The following is a 20038-nucleotide window of genomic DNA, read 5'->3' as shown; positions in this document are numbered from 1 at the left end:
ATTCCTTCGCTTTGCTGTAGAAGAGGAGCATTATCAGTTTGTGGTGTTACCCTTTGGTATCACCTCCACTCCTCGGGTTTTCAAAAAATGTTCGCTTCGGTTCTGTAGTTGCTGCGTCAGCAGGGGAATTTTAATACTGGGTTACCTGGACGACTTCCTCTTGCGAGCGGATTTCTCTGTGGTTCAGATGGATGACGTGGAGATCACTAATCAGACCCTGAGGGAGTTCGGCTTGCTTCTGAATTACCAAAAGTCTGCTCTGATTCCAAAGAGAAAATTGTATTATCTGGGTCAGACTCTTGCCAGAGTGTTCCTTCCTCTGGAAAAACTCATCCAAACTTGAAGTTGCATGCTGCGATTCATCTCCTGCTGTCCAGCAGATGGTCATCCCTCTGGACTTGCATGCGGGTGCTGGGCCTAATGGTATCCATCTTTAAGGGGGTTCTGTTTGCACAGTTCCATGCGAGGTCCTTGCAAAGGAAGATCTTTGTCAAATGGGACATGTGTCCGAAGTCTCTGGACAATTGGATCCGGCTGAGCCGGGAAACCAAAGGGTCTCTGGTCTGGTGGCTTTGCTCTCCTGCTCTTCGAGAGGGCAATGCTTTCCTCCCCTTGTATTGGACAGTGGTCACCACGGATGCCAGCCTGTCCAGGTGGGGAGATGTCCTGGGTCAGCGCTTTGCTCAGGGTGTTTGGACACTGGAAGAGTTCAGACTATGGATAAATGTCTTGGAACTCCGGGTGATCAGGCTATACCTGGATTACTGGACGGATTGTCTTCAAGGGTTTCTAGTGTGGATTCAGTCGGACAACGGCACGGCAGTGCCTTCTGTCAATCATCAGGGTGGAACAAGACAACTCTGGAGGTAGACGGCATTCTCCGTTGGGCAGAATTCTTCGCTTCGTTCCAGACCTCTCCACTGCACACATTCCAGGAGTGGCAAACTGGCAGGCGGATTATCTCAGTCGGCAGGTGTTGGTCCAAGGGGAGTGGTCCTTCCAACCGGACATGTTCCATCAGATGTCTCTGGTGGGGCACCTTAGAGGTAGATCTGTTGGCATCCCAGCTCAACAGAAAGGTATCGAGGTTTGTGGCAAGGTCACGAGATCCTCTGGCGGACACCACAGGCACTCTGGTGGACCCGTGGGCCAGTATCATCTGATCTACGCTTTCCCTCCTCTCAAGCTTCTGCTGAGGCTCTTGTGCAGAATCGAGGCAGAAGGGATTCCGGTCATTCTTGTGGCCCTAGACTGGCCTTGCCAGTCTTAGTACGCTGACCTGGTGTGGCTGGTCGCCGAAATCCCTTGGAGACTGCCTCTCGGGGATGATCTGCTGTCTCAAGGCCCAATCTTCTGTCCTGCTTTTACAGTCGCTGGCTTTGATGGCTTGGCTGTTGAAAGCCAGGTGCCGAAGGACAGAGGTTTTCCTGGGTCGATGATTCCGACACTGCTGAAAGCTAGGAAGTCTGCCTTTAGGAAAATGTACCATCTTACGTGGAAAGCATATATTTCATGGTGTGAGTCGCTTGGTGTTCACCCTCGCTCTTCTTTTTTAAAGGCTCAGGTCTTGACCTTCCTTCAACGCGGGGGTTGAGCAGAAATTGGCCTTTAGTATCATCAAGGGCCAGGTGTCGGCCTTGGCGGTCTTCTTTCAACGACCCCTGACCACGCACCCCCTGGTGCGTACCTTTTTATTCAAGAGGTTCGACATCTGATTCCTCCAGTGCGGTCTCCTCTACCGCCCTGGGATCTGAACTTGGTGCTTTCAGTACTCCAAAAGCCTCCCTTTGAGAATATTCATGAGATTCTCTTACCGCCCCCTTGGATCTGAACTTGGTGCTTTCAGTTCTCCATAAGCCTCCCTTTTGAGAATATTCATGAGATTCCCCTGCTTACGCTGTCCCAGAAGGTGGCCTTTTTTGTAGCTATCACCTCTGCTCGCAGGGTGTTGGAACTGGCGGCGTTATCTTTTTGTAAGCCTTACTTGGTGGTCCACAAAGATAAGGTGGTTCTTCGCCCTGTCTGTCGTTCCTTTCTAAAGTAGTCTCTGATTTCCATTTGAATGAAGACATTGTGTTGCCTTCCTTTTTGTCACAGGCCCAAACATCCTAAAGAAATTGCGTTGCATGCTCTGGATGTGGTTCAGGCGATTCGGGTGTACCTGGCAGCTACGGAGTCTTTTCGGAAATGTCATACTCACCATTTGTACTCGCGGATGGGTCAAGAAAATGACTGTGCGCTTCTTCTGTTACCATTTCAAGATGGATCAGACCGACTGTGACTCAGGCCTATTCAATCAAGGGTCAGGTTCCTCCTTTCCCTGTTAAGGCGCATTCTACTCAGGCTCTTAATGCCTCTTGGACCTCCTGTCATCAGGCGTCAGTGACACAGGTTTGAAAGGCAGCTATTCGATTGTCTGTGCACACTTTTTTAAAGTGGATGTGTTGGCATCTGAAGATGCTTCCTTTGGCCGCAAGGTTTTGCAGGCTGCTGTTTACAGGTGCTGTTCCCTCTTTGGGGATGTATTGTTCAGATGGGCTCCAGTTTTTTTTTGTTAACCTCCTGTTACCTGGTTGGCTAATGTTTTAGCCTTCGTAATTTTTTGCTGTTCCCACCCCTCATGTTTGGCACTGCTTTGGGATGTCCCAATGGTCAAGGATCTTAAAAAGCTGAGTCCATCAATGAACGAAAGAAAATGGGATTTTTGGCTTACCGTAAAAATCCATTTTAATGCAGCACCCACCCCACTATGGAGTTGTAATACTTCTGACACTGCTTGTAACAAAACTGAGTACCTGTAGCAGAGATACTTCCATATCTCCTGGGACTGCCCATAGGCAAGTTATTTTTTCTGCCTAGTGTCCTACTCCTGTAGGGGGCAGAATAACCCAATGCTCAATAATCCTAAAAAGCTGTGCCCGTCAATGAACGCAGAGAAATGGATTTTATGGTAAGTCAAAATCCCCTTCGTTTTTTTTTTTTTTTTTAAATTAATATCTTAGTACTACCGTACTGTAAGCCCCTGTAAATCCACATCCAGGCTCAGCTAGCAGGAGGCAGTACTTTAGGCTAAATGAAAATGTATTTATTGCACTACACCATGCTGTGAATCTAACAATCACAGCTTGCATATTGGAGATATGAGCTGTTGCTCCTTCTCTATCCAGCCACAGTCTTGTTGTCTCAGCTGCATTGCTTTACCTTCAGTGGAGACAAGTAAATGGTCAGGGCCAAATTATCTTCATTAGAGCACTGGCCTAATAGAATCCCACAATATTTAGCAGGTAAGGCAGTTCACATGTATTTCTACACTTACTACACCCACCCACACGGGACCCGCGAGCGGGTGCCATTAATTTTAATGGCACGACGCCTGCACTGGAAATTTTCAGCCCACACGGTAACCTTGGTTAGCAGTACGGTTGCGAATTTAAAAAAGGGTGCAAGGGACTTCTTTCCTGTGGGGCACGTCAGCCCATTCAAATGTGTGAACCTAGCCTTAGAGTTACTTTAACCCTCCCTTATTTTTTTTCTTTATACTGTAATACCCCAACAGCAGTATTGGTCTGTAGACTAACCATGCAGCAGCGAGTTTGACTACCTTTTACAGAGCTGGCTTTGAATTTTCATATAGAAATTATTTGGGTGGCCGCAAAGCTGATCCAATCACTTCTTTAGCCAACAAATTCCAGTTTGACCACAGTTTTAGATGCTTCAGGAATTTACCACACTAAACTTTGGTTTAAATAAATAAATTACATTTAAGTATTCTTTGCTGCTGTGATCTGACTTCCTGTTAGAGGGTGACTACATTAGTTCCCTGTGGTCCCACTGTATGTAATAGCATAGCTACCCTCTCTTGTTTGCTCCAGAGATGGGCTAGGGTCTATGGGATTTGTAGCATGCATAGAGCAGTGCACATGGTAATTAACATGCACTGCTCATTCCAAATAAACAAAGTAAGGGGAAAAGTAGTACGGGAGCTTACAGAGGGTGTTACAACAATGCAGAAAAACGCAGTAAAACAATTTCACAAATAGGGCCATTAAAGCAGAGCTCCAGTGAAAAGGGGAAGCTCTGCTTGTTTGCAACCTCCCCTTCTTCGCTGCCACTTTTGGCACCTTTTGGGGGTAGCAGGCATCTGGTTTTGACGGGTACCCGCTCCCACTTCTGGTTCAGATTGCTGCTGTAAACTGAGCCCCGTATGTTTGCCCACCCCTCCTCTTCTTCTCCCATAGTCTTCTGGGGCACATCACAGTTTCCAAAAGACTACTGGATCATTCACAAGGCGCTGCGAGACTCGTGAATGCGCAGTAGGAAAAAGGCTGCTACAGTATTTGTGGCTGCTGACTTTTGAATTATTTTTTAAGGAGCCTGGAGCTCCACTTTAAGTAGTGGATGTGTATGGATTATTTTCAGAGAATAAGGAAAATATTAATGTCACTTTAAAGCCTAACTCCATGTTAACTGTGCCTATAAAAATTTTGTTTGGGCCAAGATGACCCAAACAAACTGCTTCATGGACAGATGTGCCTGCTGGACATGCTGTATAAACAACACTGCTCAAATAAATTAAAGGAACACTTTGAAAACACATCAGATCTCAATAGGAAAAAATATCTTGCTGAATAGCTATAATATAGACTGGCTAATGTGATAGAAACTAAAGGATACCACATCTTTAATATGATCACCCTACAGAGGGCTGAATTCAAAGACACCCTGAAAATCAAAGTGAAAAAATTATGCAGCAGGCTAGTCCATTTTGCTGAAATTTCATTGCACAACTCAAAATGGTACTTAGTAGTTTGTATATCCCCACATGCTTGTATGCATGTCTGACAACGTCAAGGCATGCTCCTTTTTGAGATGACGGATGGTGTCCTGGGGTATTTCCTCCCAGATCTGGACCAGGGCATCACTGAGCTCCTGAACACACTGAGGTGCAACCTGGTGGCGTCAGATGGACTGAAACATAATGTCCCAGAGGTGTTCTATTGGATTCAGGTCAGGCAGGCATGGGGGCCATTCAATGGTATTAATTTCTTCATCCTCCAGGAAATGGCTGCATACTCTCGCCACGTGAAGCCGGGCATTGTTGTTCATCAGGAGGAACCCAGGACCCACTACACCAGCGTAGGGTCTGACAGTGGGTCCAAAGATTTCATCCCAATACTTAATGGCAGTGCCATTATCTAGCCTGTAGAGGTCTGTGTGTCCCTCCATGGATATTCCTCCCCAGACCATAACTAACCCACCACCAAACCGGTCATGCTGAACAATGTTACAGGCGGCATAAAGTTCTCCACGACTTCCCCAGACCCTTTTACATCTGTTACATGTGCTCAGGGTGAACCTGCTCTCATCTGTGAAAAGCACAGGGCGCCAGTGGCGGGCCTGCCAATTCTTGTGTCCAATGGCAAATGCCAATCAAGTTCCACTGTGCCAGGTAGTGAGCACATGGCCCACTAGAGGACGTTGGGCCTTCAGGCCAACTTTATGAAGTCTGTTTCTGTTTGTTTGGTCAGCGACATTCAGACCAGTGGCCTGCTGGCTCTGGTAGTGCTCATTCTGTTCTTCCTTGCACAAAGGAGCAGATACTGCTCCTGCTGATGGGGTTAAGGACCTTCTTTGACCCTGTGTTCCTTAAATTTTTTTGGGCAGTGTATATGTAGCGTCAGGTACATACAGTATACAGTGTTGTGCTCCAGCAGCAGGATGTGAAATTCCTGTCCTGTTCCTGAAGCAAAATAAAGTTGGGCTGAGTGTTGCTCAGCTATTCACAGGAAGATTGTGATGACATTCGCTTTCCTCTCCACCTCAGCCAGCCAGAGGAGCTTTGTATTCATTCATTGATTACAAAGCTTCTAATGAATAGCTGAGCAGCACTCAGACCAACTCAATTTTGTTCTGGGAGCAGGACGGGAAGTCTGTGTCCTGCTCCCGAAAAAAGACAGCACTGTATGTAGACAATGCTAGTAAACAGAAATAGGAAATGTTATTTTGGCCAGCTTGGCCCAAATAAACTTTTTAAAGGCACAGTAAACCTAGAGCTAGGCTTTAAGTATCACACTACCAAATTAAAAAGCCTGCTAATGTTCATTTTTTTGGCATGGTCTTATGTGGAATGAAGCTCAGGAAATATAGGATGCTTTTTGTACATTAGTTTGAATTCTCTTCCCACTATCTGTGGAAAATGAACAATGCAGTTTAATGAGCTGGTATGCTGTCTTCCTTTCCCATGTGCATATAATTATGGATTAATTGTAGAATTCATGGTTTCCACTCCCACGATGCATATAGATCTATTGTAATTGATAGCGGTTTGCTTGGGTATCTTCCAATGCATGCTGTTTACCTGTATGATGCTACAGTGGGAGACAACATACAGTAAGAAAATAAACACGAGTACATGGAAAGAATAAATGTTGGTTATTTCCCTTTTGTAAATTGCTATAATCGGAACACAAATTGTTCAAGCCATGTGTTTTGTTACAAAACCTATATTTTCCTTTTCAGGCTGTATGGTTGCAAAGCGCTATATTCACAATATTCTGCTCTGGCGATGCACCTTCATATATACAATGCGACTAATAATGTATTATCTGCAATTATCTTTCTGTGCATATTTTGAATTGTCTTCTAAATGTAATCTACTGAGTAAATAAATCCAATGTGCTGTGAAGAGCTCCAATGCAAATAAGCTTTTCTGTAATTGCAAGATAGGGAGCCAACATTACTGCACATTGCGCATAGCAAAGATACACATTATTAACTAGCAAAAGATAAATATGCACAGTCAGTCCTCATCATTTCCTAATGCAATTCTGGAGCACATCACGACACTCGCAGGGGGACAAATAAGACACTTATTAATTGTTTACATTTATTATTAGGATTATATCTCACATTTTATTTTGAAATTACTTTTCAATTGAAAGGCTAAAGGTTCACTGTACAATTAAACAAATGAATATGCAAGTTTTAAAGAGAATATATTTTTTTATGCATTAATATTCATTTGTAATTGTGAGCATGACTGGTTTTAAATATTCTCGACAAGCTGAAGTTTATTATTTTACATTTTTTTTTTTTTTTTAGTTGAAAACAGTATAATGCCAGAGATGACCAGGGAGTATAAAAGATCACTGTCGGATACATAACATTTTGGTTTTACTTGATTTTTTTTTTTTTTTGCAATTCATTATACCTGGCTTTGCTGAGGTTTTCTAAAAATAAATCTCAGCCTTGTTTAATTCCTTTATTAAAAAAAAGAGTTGCATTATACAAACATATGCAAGGGTAAGGCTTAATACAGTTGCAGAGATAATCAAGTATCAATATCTGTGGCTAAATGACAGCCTGCGCAGCAACAAAAAAAAAAACACACAAAATACAACGTGCTTAAAATCGGTCAATTGCCGGCAAAAACATAGAAATCTCAGAGAGAGACAACAGAGAGCGTCTTCAGTATACACATATGAACATTTTACATAGGAATGCTAGAATGTATGATAAGAAAATAGTAAAAATACCAGGGTCACCAAGGGAGCCCTGGGGAGGCAGAATAACCCAAGGAAGGCATATCACCTGATAGGCAAATTACATTGTCAGGGTAGCTGCAGAAAAGCTGCAAATGGAATATCTCAAAAACTGAGGAAGGGATGCTGAGAAAAATAATCAGGTGGCTGGAAGGAGAACAAAAAAAAAAGGGAAGAGAAATGGAGGGCAACTATAGAAGAAGTGAGTTCAAAGGCCACCAGAAGGAGAAGAAAGAAGGCGACATAGAATGGGAATAAATGCTAGGCCCCAGATGGCACTGAAAGGAAACCCATCAGCCTTTTTAATGTATTTAAAGAGAACTGTCACAGCTGGACCTATGTAAAATAATCTCAAAGGGTCAGTGGCCATTTGAAAACTGACAGTTGCTTAATCGCAGAACAGCTTTTATTGTTATTAAACATAAACTGAAGTTTAGCCATAAAAAAAAAATTCTCTAAAGCCTTGGTGAGCTAGCTTATCTGCAATGAAGGATCTGCCATGTTGCTGGATCATCTCTGCAGGGATGTCACGTCCTTTTCCTGTCTCTGAACTTCTGGCCCCGTAGTGGTTAACAGTGTTCCTGACGAAGACCAGCCCCCTTCTCCTTCATTAGGAAATTATCTTTCATTGCTTTCAATGTTCTAACAGCAGCACCCAAAGCTTTTAACCACTACCGTTCTGGAAATTCAGAGATGGAAGAAAACAGGGCAACCCTGCAGTGAAGATTTCTCCAGGTACCTGTACAACATGCAACCTCTTTTATTACAGGTAAGCTTTCTTTTAAAGCTATACAGATTGAGTTTTTATTTTTATTGGTAAACTTCAGCTTGACAACATAATTTCTTTGTAAATTAAACCTTAACTGGCTTAAAATAATTAATCATACGGCAACCATACTGCAGATATACGAAAACCTTGTGGTTCCTGAATGTACCTGTAATGTAAATTTATACCACTATTTTTTGGAAATAAAGAAAATGCTGGCTTTAAGGGGGTTAAAACATGGAGCTTGGTAATGATGCAATAGAGCACACACACAAAGTAGTTTATAATGCATTATGTAGCACATCAGTAGCTGCTTGAGTTGTATAATATAATGAACTAAACACTTGTCTGAAGAACAAAAAGAAAATCTTTTCTTTTTCACGCGCCTGTACTCTATGCTCATTTTTGTATGAACACTGTAGTACAGCTGTACATAGGCATTCATGTCATCCCATTCATAGGGTTTTCTAGGCGGGGGGGAAACACACCAGAATTTACGTTACACAGTCCTAGGAGCCCATATGCAAGAGGCAAGTGTTCTAAACTGGAAATACACTTTGACTATTTGACATTTTGCGACTTCATCTGAAATTGCACTATTTCAAAGCCGCATGTCAGTGCAACTTTGGATGCTAATTGAAAGACATCTGTGTGGCTTCATGTACAGATGTCTATTAAAGTCGAACCCGAAATTGGCTAAAGTAGTGCAGGAACTACTTTTGCAAATCTGTGCGGTGCCGCACTGATTTGAACAGTGCCATTGCCGGGATTAGGCTGCGACTTGTCAAGCAATTTGACCTGTCAAATTGCATAACAAATTACTCCAATGTAAAGGGGTGCTAAATGTCACTGCCTAAAGTGTTACTAAACCAAGAACCTGCATTCACTATATCTGGCCTTCCACAGAACATGGGAATGCAATTATTTTAGTAAACATAAACTGCTAAATACCTTTTCTAATCAGCAGTATATAGCAGTCTTGTGACTTCTATCAGTGTCTGGTTAAAGCTCGTAGGAGGAGTTTTCATTCTCCCCTAGCCCTTTGTCTGGACAGTGCTAATTGGCCCTGTGCTGATCACATGCACTCTCCAAAGAAAAAAAAAAAACTCTTTAGCAATACACACCAAACCTGAGCATGGGCAGCTTGACTCCTAATGCTCTGTTCTGTCACGGGATGGAATAGAGTCACTTAAAGGAGGGGAGGATCAGAGAAGACAGAATTTCACAGTCTTTATACAATGCAGAGGATTAACCCCTTAGGTTCCTCAGTAAGTATAACCAGCATATTTTTACTGCATATACAGACTAATTTTACTGTTGTGGGTTTAGTAACACTTTAAAAAAAAAGTATTTATAAATTTAAAATGTTACAGTAGTTGAAATAAAGTACCGAAGTTTGAATAATGAAAGTATTTAAAGTGATTGTAAAATTGTAAAGTCTCGTTTAAAAAAAATAAAAAAATAACAAACATGTTATACTTACCTCCTGTGTGCAGTTGATTTTGCACAGAGCCGCCCGAATCCTCCACTTCTCGGGTCCCTCTTTGCTGCTCCTGGCCCCTCCCTCCTATCTAGTGCCCCCACAGCAAGCAGTTTGCTATGGGGGCAGCCGAGCTGCAGCTCTGTGTGTCCATTAAGACACGAGCTGCCGTTTGGCTCCGCCCCCTCTCTCTCCTGATTGACTCACTGAATTTGACAGCCATGGGAGCCAATGGTGCTGTGGCTGTATGTCAGCCGAGGGACTATTACACATCACTGGACAGAGAGGGGGCACAGGTAAGTATTAGGGGTGCTGGGGGGGCTGCTTCACACAGAAAGCTTTTTATCTTAATGCATAGAATGCATTAAGATAAAAAAAACCTTCCTGCCTTTTCAACTCATTTAAAGTATAACTAAAGGCAGAACTTTTTTCAGTTTGGGATGAAGTGGAGAGGGATTAGAACACGTGTCAGTTTTTATTGCTGTCAGTGCCCCCATTATGAATCGCCCTCTCTGTACTGTTTACCATTATCATTTAAAGTCAAAGCAAAATAAAATGCCAAATTTTGGGCTGACACCAGAACAGTAAGGCCTCATTCTCACTGGACACTTTGAACATTTCTCTTTTTTGCCTAGCAGTGGAGTTTTGGCAGAAAAAAACACTTTATGCTTGTGAATGCGTGTAAGTGTGTCAATCGCTTGAGCGTTAATTCATTTCGTTGGCCAGAATATTATTTTCTGGCCATATAATGAATTAACACTCAAGTGCTAAACACACCTAGCGTTACTGCACGTTTACACACGCCAATCGGTTTTCTGCCGAAACGCTGCCACTCCTCAACACTCTAACAGTGGGTTTTGTTCTGCTAGATGCCCCCAAGGCTACATTCACACTTAAGCTAAGCGGTGTTATGTGTTTTTGAGCGTTTTTTTTCCGGAAGATTTGCAAATATTATAGGCATTATTATGGGTTTTTTTCAGGAGTTTTTAATTTAGGCATTCTTGCTGTGACCAATAGAAACCTGTGTAAGGTGTGGAGTGATGCTAGAAAAGGGGAGCTGCTGTCTGAGCTGAAAACAAAACACTTGTTTCTTGTTGTTCAGGCATTTCCATTAAAGTCAATTGGGACAAATGCTCAAATCTTCCTAAAAAGTAGCTCATGTACTTATTTGAGCGATAGGCATTTTGCTACAGGCAACATAGCACTCCATGTGAACTGGGGCCATTGAAATGAATGGAAATTTGCTTGTTAAACATTTCTGAGCGTTGAGCTTTGAGCTGAAAAACGCTCAAGTGTGAAAGGGGTCTAAGAGCAGCGTTAAAAGGTCCATTGTGCATGAGACCTAATAGAGGGGAGATCTTCTAATGGGGACATTTGTTCTGATGACCCTGGTGACACCCCAGGATCCCTCAATTTGGAGGGATTTCCTCTCACATTCTATTTTGGCTATGGAGCAGGAAGTGAACGGAATTCTCAGTGGGACAGAGAGAGCTCAAAAAAATCTGATGGGTTATAACCATCCCTTACTCTATCCAAAAAGAAAAAAAAAATGGATGTACACGGATACTAGGCTAACACTGAAAACACACAGGTGTGCCATTGGGTACAACTAACTACACACAGTTTGGCAAAGATTTTGCAGCTCCTGCCCATGGCTCCCTATCAGGCATTGGGATGGGTCCTATGTTTTACAGTGCCTGGTGATAGCTTGCTGAAATATACTAATGGCATGGTCTCTGACTAGCTTACATCACAGTGAAAGACCTAATCTCGATGCACACTGATCATAGGATAACAAGGATTCTTGCAGCTCCTGCCCTCAGCTCTTTGGCAGGCATTGAGATGGGTTCTATAATGTCATTTTACAATGCCTGGTGATAGCTTACAAAAGTGTACTAATGCCATGGTCTCTGTTTGCATATACTGATTTTAGATCTGTTCTTGATTTGGTTTTAACACTTCGGCTATGAATGTATGTCTGACTACTGCAGTCATGGGTGTGCAAGTAGTGCTGGATAATGGTATAGATAATGTCTAAAAAATTGTGAATTCAAATGTTGGTTCTGTATGGGACCTGCCTTTGGTCCTAGGCTCATCATTTCCTGCAGAGACCAGTCTGGGTGGTGGTCCTTTAGCAAACTTGCATTGGTAGGTGATGGGTGAGGAGCACCTTAATTCCCACAACTTCATGGTTAACAGCCAATCTTAAAATGCTAAAGCCAGTAAATACACCCAGCATGTTCTGGGAGTTAATAGAAATCCCACTTCTAAAGGGCTTGAGTGTAAACAGCATCTGCTACTTGGGTGTCACAGCTGATATGCAACAAGTCGCTGTGAGACTTGTTGGAAAGCAGCAATGCGAAGTGTGTTGTATATACTGATTGCTGCAGTCTGGCATTCGGTGCTGTCTAATTCTGTCCATAAAATATGCTACAACAAACAGAATTTGAAAGCATACAATCCGTTAAATTGCGGATTTAGAGTAAGGAAGGGTTAAAACCTCTTATCTGTTGATTTCTTTTGCTTTTTGTGTCCCTCTGGGGAGATTTCCTTTCTTTGTGTCCTTGATATGCAGAAGTGAACAGAATTCCAATTTTAGTGAGTTGTCATAGGAGCAGGTTTTCCCATTGAAAGACTATCGCTCACCTTTTATTCTAATGGTAACCCACATATCTTGAATTTCCTCTTCTTTTCTGTCTTGATTACAGTGGTCAAATTTGTCAAATAGAGGGGTAAAGCTCCCCAGAGGAACACAGACCGCAAAAAAAAAAGGAAAAAATGTTACATTCAATTATGAAAAATAGTCCATTCTGAAAAATACGTGATCCTTTATATTCTCAGTTTTGTTTTTGAGTACACAGACTCCTTTTCTGTTCAAATCAGAGGTTGTGCCATGTGTGATATGGAGCACAGGGACAGATTATCGCTGTTCTTTACTCCTTTAGAGTTAAGAACGTATAACTGTAGAGCCAGGTGTTTATTTTAAGAATGAGACATTTGAATTATTAAGCAAGCAAGCATGCTATGTTAAGTTCTGCACCCGTAAGCTCTTTTTTTTTTGGGTCACCAGTGATGCTCAGCAATTTGCAGCCGGTAGAAATATTGCCATTTAGCTGGATGAATGTTACTTGTTATATTAAAGAATTGTGTTCCACTGAAAATACAAATGCAAATCATTTTTTTTTCCCCCAGTATCTATCTACATTTACAGAATTCTATATGTGTGCAAGATATGTGTAATACATATGCTCTGCTTTTTATTTCTGGAAGAGTGGCACTGGAGCTGGAAACTTCCATGTGGAGCTAGGGACAGCAGATTTCCTTATTGCCGTGTGTGTCATTTGTTTTGACAGTGCTGCCTAATGATGCACTCCTGTAGTGCATTCACTGTTCAAGACAAGTCTTTGCACCGCTTTGCTGTGTTTTTAATTATATCTTAGGAACGCAAGCCGCTGTGACTGTCACCATTGCATTATTTAAAAAGGATAGATTTCAAAACAGGAAGTATACGTGCCAAACAACATACTGTCAATTTTTGTCATTAAAGGAGCTTCTTCTGTCTGGCATGCCTGAAATTGATGTGAATGACTGGATGAAGAACACTGAATATACCAGTGGCTATGAGAGAGATGATCCAGTAATCCAGGTAGAGTACTTTAATAAGATATGCATAGTCATGCAACTGAATATATATGGATTGAGATTTAATATGCATAATTTCTTCATACTTGAGTGAAAAGAACATTTTTAAACAAATATGTTTGCTGATGTGTAGATTACTAGTCACGGTACACAGGAACCAAATCCTTATGCATACCAATAGTTTACAGTGCAGGTCCTAGCAAGTATCTCAGTAAACACTTGAATCAGACTGCTGGAGAACCAAGAAAACAGAATTCTTTTATTGAAATACATAACACTTTCCTTCTAAAGGTTCTGAAAGTAATGCAATCTGGACATGGGTAACAATTTTTAACAGATTTGATTATATAAGGTTATGATTAAATCTAGACATTTAGCTAAAGCTAAAAATCTGAATTATGCTGTGGACAATTTACAGTAATTGGCAATTCAATGTCTACATGCACACACAGGTATGACCATTTAAAGATTATCTATGTGAAGCCATATGTTAATCTTCACATTATATTTCAAATATTTCTAGCCTACGCCTATTATTTTGAATGATCTTGAGGTTTGTATACTAATTTTGGGAAGATCCCCACATATTTATTTCCTGGCATTTTGTGACACATATTCACTATGCCCTGTGAGTAGATACTGCTGTGTCACACATTTCACAGAGCCTGCCCTCTGAACTACAGATGTGCTTAGGGAAGGAGTTCCAGGAGGTAGAGTCAGTACATGAATCACAGCATGCAGGTAGCAAGGTATCATGGGATAGTCATTAGAAAATAAAAGTAAACAGATGAGATGCTGCAGAGCATAAAGGGCATCCAGGAAGTCGAGGAAAGATGTGGCCAGAAGACAGGCAGAATATGAAAGCATATTTTTCAAGTAAGCTCATATTGAACTGTCAAAAATTAGTAGTTTTTTTGTTAATGCTGTTTTAAGTTTTAATTGTTACAATGCTGATGTAAAATTGAAAGTGTATGCTGTGACCATAGATCTCCTATAACAGTGATGACAAACCTTGGCACCCCAGATGTTTTGGAACTACATTCCCCATGATGCTCATCTGCACTGCAGAGTGCATGAGCATCATGGGAAATGTAGTTCCAAAACATATGGGGTGCCAAGGTCCCCATTAACTGTCCTATAACATCTGCATTAAAGTGGATGTAAACCTCAGACATAAAATATGACCATAGCATATCCCTATAGGGTGTGTACTTGTCTCAATCCAGAGCACTGAGTGTAATTTCTCTCTGCTATCTATACGACTCAATTCTGACAAGAGATAAAAGGATGTGAGGGAGGGAGCTTCAGCACACAGTCTATGAATGGCATACTCATTCATGTGTGTGCTGTGTGGGGGAGGATGTATCCCTTTCCTGCAGTCAGCTCTCTTCACTGAGCTGTGCAGTGTGTTGCTTTAGCTCCCCGCCTCCTACTTTGTGCTTCTGTGAAAAATCCTTTTTCTCTTACGTCCTCCGACAGTCGCCGCCATCTTCATATTCGTCACAATGGGGTATTAGACTTTGCTCCGTAGGAGTAGCTAGGCAACAGAATATGTCAATATTAAAGCTTTTAACATATCCCCACCCCAGGGGGTGTTCCCCTCAGTCTATATCCTCCTGCTTCCTGTTTCCTGCTTCAGTTTCAATGTCTAGCTTGTCAGGAGTAGCTGGATGTCTCTATGCTGGGGCATTTTGTCTCAGCCTTCTCTCTTTTTTGATTTTATTTGAGTTTTTTCTCTCTTTCTTTATTTAGCTGTTATTTTTACCAGCAATAGTTAGATCTTCGGATGAAGAGGATAATGCGGGCTGCGTCTCGGGCTGACTCCCCTGGTCGCAGGTTGTGGGTCAGTGGCTTCTCAGCCCGCCATCGAGCGTTCAGTCAGGTACCGCTCCTGAGTTTTCTGAACGACCCATCCCTGTTCCGTGCAGGGATGCTAGGGTGAGGTGGCTACCTCGCTGGACGCTGTGCGGTTTCTCAACCCACCTTCTGCTGCGTCCTGGATGCGACTCTCCCTGTCTCATGTACAGCGGCTTGTTCGCCTGTGCGGGTCCCCCACGCCATGTAAGAGGTAAGTGTATTCATGTGGGGACCTGTCTGTCTGGGGGGTGTCAGTCTGGGACTGTGTTACCTTGCCCTGTGTTCACACTATTGATGTTTCCCTATCTCTCACACTGCATGCTGTGGGCTGCAAGGAGGGGGGGCTGTGCTGCACTTCTGTGTCAGTCTGAGTGTGTGAACGGCTGTGTGCTGTGGAACTTGATGCTATCATGTTTGGGGCACATTACAGCGCCGCTGCGGCGGTCCACCATGTTCTTTATAACTATGTGGTGTATTTTTATTCCACCTTCATGAGGTGGGGGAGCGGCGGTTTCGGCGCCAAACGGCGCCATTTTGGCTGTACTCGCTCCGGCCGCATGGTACACATGCATGGCGGCCATTTTCTTGTAGTCTCCCATAGGCTTTAATGGAGCGCCCTGAATATCAGCAATTCCTTTTCTACAGGAGCACCGATCTGGCCAGCAGCAGCAGCGGTCTCTCCAGGTTTTTTCCCTCTATTCTCTGTATCCTTGCCTGAGTATAACTTCTCCCTGTGGGGGTCCCTGGTGTGGGTGTGCTTGTGTGGCGGTGGGCTACGTTCGCAGCGCCTTATTTAAAGGGGCGGTCACCCATTTTATTTTACTCATTTTGGGGCATGGATTCTCAGGAAAGCAAATTTCCTGTCACATTGATGGGAAGCCAGGGGACTGCGGTTTTCCCCCTGGGGGGGGGGGGGATTTGGCTGCGATTGTGGCTAGCCTTGCGACTCAGGTGCAATTGCTGATGGCTGCTCAATCCTCAAAAAGGCCCAGAGTTTTCAATTTCCTCTGATTCAGAGGGTGTTGGTGATGGGGCTGCTGTTGCTGGGGTCTCCTTGTCGGGGTCCCGTTCCTCCCTGGACCTTGTAGGGTCAGAAATGGAGGCTGAGGTTGAGGGGGTTGATATTTCTCCCCCTGGCTCGTCTGAAGAGCTTGCACTCATGGATGAATTGGTTGCTTCTATCAAGCAAACACTGCGTTTACAGGATGAACCTTGTCCTCCTGCTGCCTTGGCGGCTTATGGGACGCAGAAAAGACGCAAAACATCGCAGGTATTTCCCTGCACTGATGATTTTCAATGCGCTGTAAAGGAACATTGGCGTAATATACGCAAGCCTTTTGCTATACCAAGTAGGTTTAAGCTGCGCTATCCTTTTACGCCCGCTACTGATGGGCGTTGGTGTGTCCCACCTCCGGTGGATCACGCGATAGCGGTTCTGAATAAGCCCACTGCGATTCCTGCTGAGGATATCCCGGTGTTCCGGGATGCCGCGGACAAACGGACGGAGTCCCTTGCCCGTCATGCCTATTCTATTATGGGTTCTATGCTGAAAGCTTTATTTGCTTCACTTATGGCGGCTCAGGCTGTCACGAGCTGGACGCAGGTGCTTAATCGCGTCCTGGGGGCTGATTCTGCCCTCCAGGCGACTTTGGATATGGTGGATCAAATCCACCAGGGTTTCATGTATTTGTGTGCTGCGGACCTGGATATGGTTCCGTGGCTGCACGTGTACATGGTGTGGCGGTATTGTCTCGCCGTTTTGGTTTGGTTGAAGTGTTGGTCGGTGGACCAATCTTCGCGTAAGACCTTGGCTAATCTGCCCTATGATGGTTCTCGCCTTTTTTTGGTGAGTCCCTAGATACGTTAATTAGGGGGGGGATCACGGGTGGTAAGAGCACGCTCTTACCCTAATCCCACAAGGCTAAGACGGCTCCTGGTAAGAAGCCGTGGACTGGTAAGCAAAAGTCCGGCCAGTCCGGTTCAGCGGCCCACAACAGTGCGGCCTGAAGCGGCGCCCTCACCCGACTCTGGGGTGGGGGGACGCTTGCTCGGTTTCCTTCAGCCATGGCTGTCCCGGGTTCGGGACAGGTGGGTTCAGGAAATCGTTCGATCTGGCTACGAGATCGAGTTTCTCTATAGGCCGGAGCGCAGATTTTTTCCCTCAAATCTTCTACTGTCCCCGGAGCGTTTGCGGGATCTGCATCTAGCGGTGCAGGACCTAAGGGCTCAGGGCGTGGTGGTCCCGGTGCCTCATCGGGACAGGTTTCGGGGGTTCTATTGCATTCTGTTCACCGTGCCCGGGAAGGAGGGCAAGGTACGTCCGATTCTGGACTTAAAGGCGCTGAACCGCTTTGTGCGGGTGCGCAAGTTCCGCATGGAATCTCTGCGGTCGGTGGTGGCTGCCCTGGTTCCGGGGGAGTTCATGGCTTCCATTGACTTGAAGGATGCGTGTCTTCACATCCCGAATTTTGAGGGTCACCAGAGGTACCTTCGATTCGCCATAGCGGAGGATCACTACCAATTTGTGGCGTTGCCCTTTGGTCTCGCCTCGGCTCCACGGGTGTTCACCAAGGTGCGGGCACCGGTTTTGGCTTTGTTGAGAGCAAAGGGCGTCTCTGTCCTAGGGTATCTGGACGATATTCTGGTTCGGTCTGCGACCAGCCAGGGTCTGGAGAAGGCTCTGTCCGTTACGATGCAGTCTCTGCAGGAGTTTGGTTGGACGATAACTTTTCCAAAGTCAGCACTGTGCCCATCGGTTCGTCTCCCTTACCTGGGAATGGTTCTGGACTCCATCCAGGCGAAGGTCTTCCTACCGGACGACAAACTCAGGACTCTTCAGGAAGGAAGTCGGGTCCCTCAGGGACGCTCCGTCCTCGTCCACTCGGACGTGCATGAGATGTCTGGGATTGATGGTCTCGGCTTTCGAGGCGATTCCCTTCGCCCAGTTTCACACGCGGGGTCTCCAAGCGGAGATCCTGTCCAGGTGGGACGGGCGACCGCGATCTCTGGATCCGGATTTCGTTGGGCCATCGCACCAGAAGGGTTCTTCTGTGGTGGCTCCTGTCCCCGCCGGTGTCAGGGGGCAAGTCTTTTCGTCCTCTCTCATGGGCGGTGGTCACCACGGATGCCAGCCTGTCGGGCTGGGGTGGTGTTCTGGGCGTTCTGTCCGCCCAGGGAACTTGGTCGGAGGGGGAATCCTCCCTTCCGCTCAGCATTCTGGAATTGCGTGCGATGATTCTCTGCCTTCAACGTTGGCCGGACAGGCTGCAGGGCTGTCCGGTTCGGGTGCAGACGGACATTGCCACTGCGGTGGCTTACGTCATTCGCCAAGGGGACACCAAGAGGGCCCGGGTGGCTCGGGAAGTGGCCGACATTCTGTCTTGGGCCGAGACGCATGTCCCGGCGATATCGGCGGTTCACATTCCAGGGGTTGGAGAACTGGCGGGCGGATTATCTGATGCTGCCAGTCCCTGGACCAGGGGGAATGGCCCCTCCGTCCGGGTGTTCTCCAGATGTTGTGCGCGACGTGGGGTCTTCCGGAGGTGGACCTGTTCGCGTCTCGTCTCGTCTGTACAGCAAGGTGTACAGGTTTGTGGCAAGGCCACGCGATCCTCGGGCAGACGCGTTGGTAGCTCCGTGGCATCAGTACCGACTGATGTATGCGTTTTCACAGTTTCAATTGCTGCCCAGGTTCCTTCGCAGGTTGGTCTCGGAACCAAGACACAGTGATTCTTGTGACACCGGACTGGCCTCTGTTTAGTGAAAAAAGTTTAAACAAAAATATAAAGGAAAAATTAAACCCCCCCCTGCCTCTCCCTAGAGAAAAAGAAATTAAGCACCTCACATAGAAACATAAACACACCTCAGGGACACCTACATACAAAAACTTGGATTGTACTGCATGTAGGAGAAATAACTTTACAGTTAAATATAAGCTGATGACCTGTAGGGGCCTTTAACCACTTCAGCTCCGGGAGGTTTTACCCCTTCCTGACCAGGCCATTTATTGCAATACGGAACTGCATTGCTTTAACTGGCAATTGTGCGGTTGTGCGAAGCTGCACCCAAATAAAATGTATGTCCTCCCCCCCCCCCCCCCACACACACACAGAGGGGGGGGGGGAGAAAAGGACTTTTACTAGTAATAGCCGCAATCAGCGATTTTTAGCGGGACTGCGACATTGCAGCCGAGAAATCTGACACTAAGTGACACCTTTTTGGGGACCAGTGACACCAATACAGTGATCAGTGCTAAAAAAAAAAAAAAAAAAAAGACTGTCACTATATAAATGACACTGGCAGTGTGTGAGGGATGGTCTGACTGGAGGAAGAGAGAAATCTGTGTTCTTGATTAGCAAGGACACAAGATCCTCCTCCTCTCTCCTCTCTCCTCTCTCTGTGACATAACAGCGGTCTGCCTTGTTTACATTGGCAGACCGTCATTCTGTGACTCCTACAAAGATTGGCAGGTCCTGGTAGCCATCGCGGATGCCGGACCCGCTGATTGTCTCCTGCTGTGTCCAATCACAGCGGGATCGCTGGTGCGCACGCCCCAGAACCGTCAACGAGAATCACATCCAGGTACTTGATTTTGCGCTTAAGGGCTGCCCTGCTGCAGTAAATGTTTGTGGGGTGGTCCTTAAGTGGTTAAAGTGTCGGCTACAGACAATTTAAGGAATACAGGTTTGTTGCCATTTCACAGGCACACACAATTTTTTTTTTTTTTTTTTTTAAATACAATTTTTATTATTT

At 44.9% G+C, this 20038-nt stretch overlaps 1 protein-coding gene across 2 annotated transcripts in view; it reads left to right on the top strand.

Moving 5' to 3' along the window:
• The window catches only part of HACE1 (HECT domain and ankyrin repeat containing E3 ubiquitin protein ligase 1), a 205960-nt gene that overhangs the window by 140206 nt on the left and 45716 nt on the right, over nucleotides 1-20038 (top strand). For both annotated transcript variants that reach the window (XM_082250000.1, XM_082249999.1), the window contains exon 21: nucleotides 13335-13433. In XM_082250000.1, coding sequence (XP_082106126.1) covers nucleotides 13335-13433 — 99 coding nt within the window. The remainder of the gene's footprint in view (nucleotides 1-13334; nucleotides 13434-20038) is intronic.

This window comes from Pelophylax lessonae (assembly GCF_965119305.1).
Source record: "Pelophylax lessonae genome assembly, chromosome: 3".
NCBI lineage: Eukaryota > Metazoa > Chordata > Amphibia > Anura > Ranidae > Pelophylax > Pelophylax lessonae.
The sequence above is the reverse complement of the archived record's forward strand: the minus strand, read 5'-3'. Positions and strand labels throughout refer to the sequence as shown.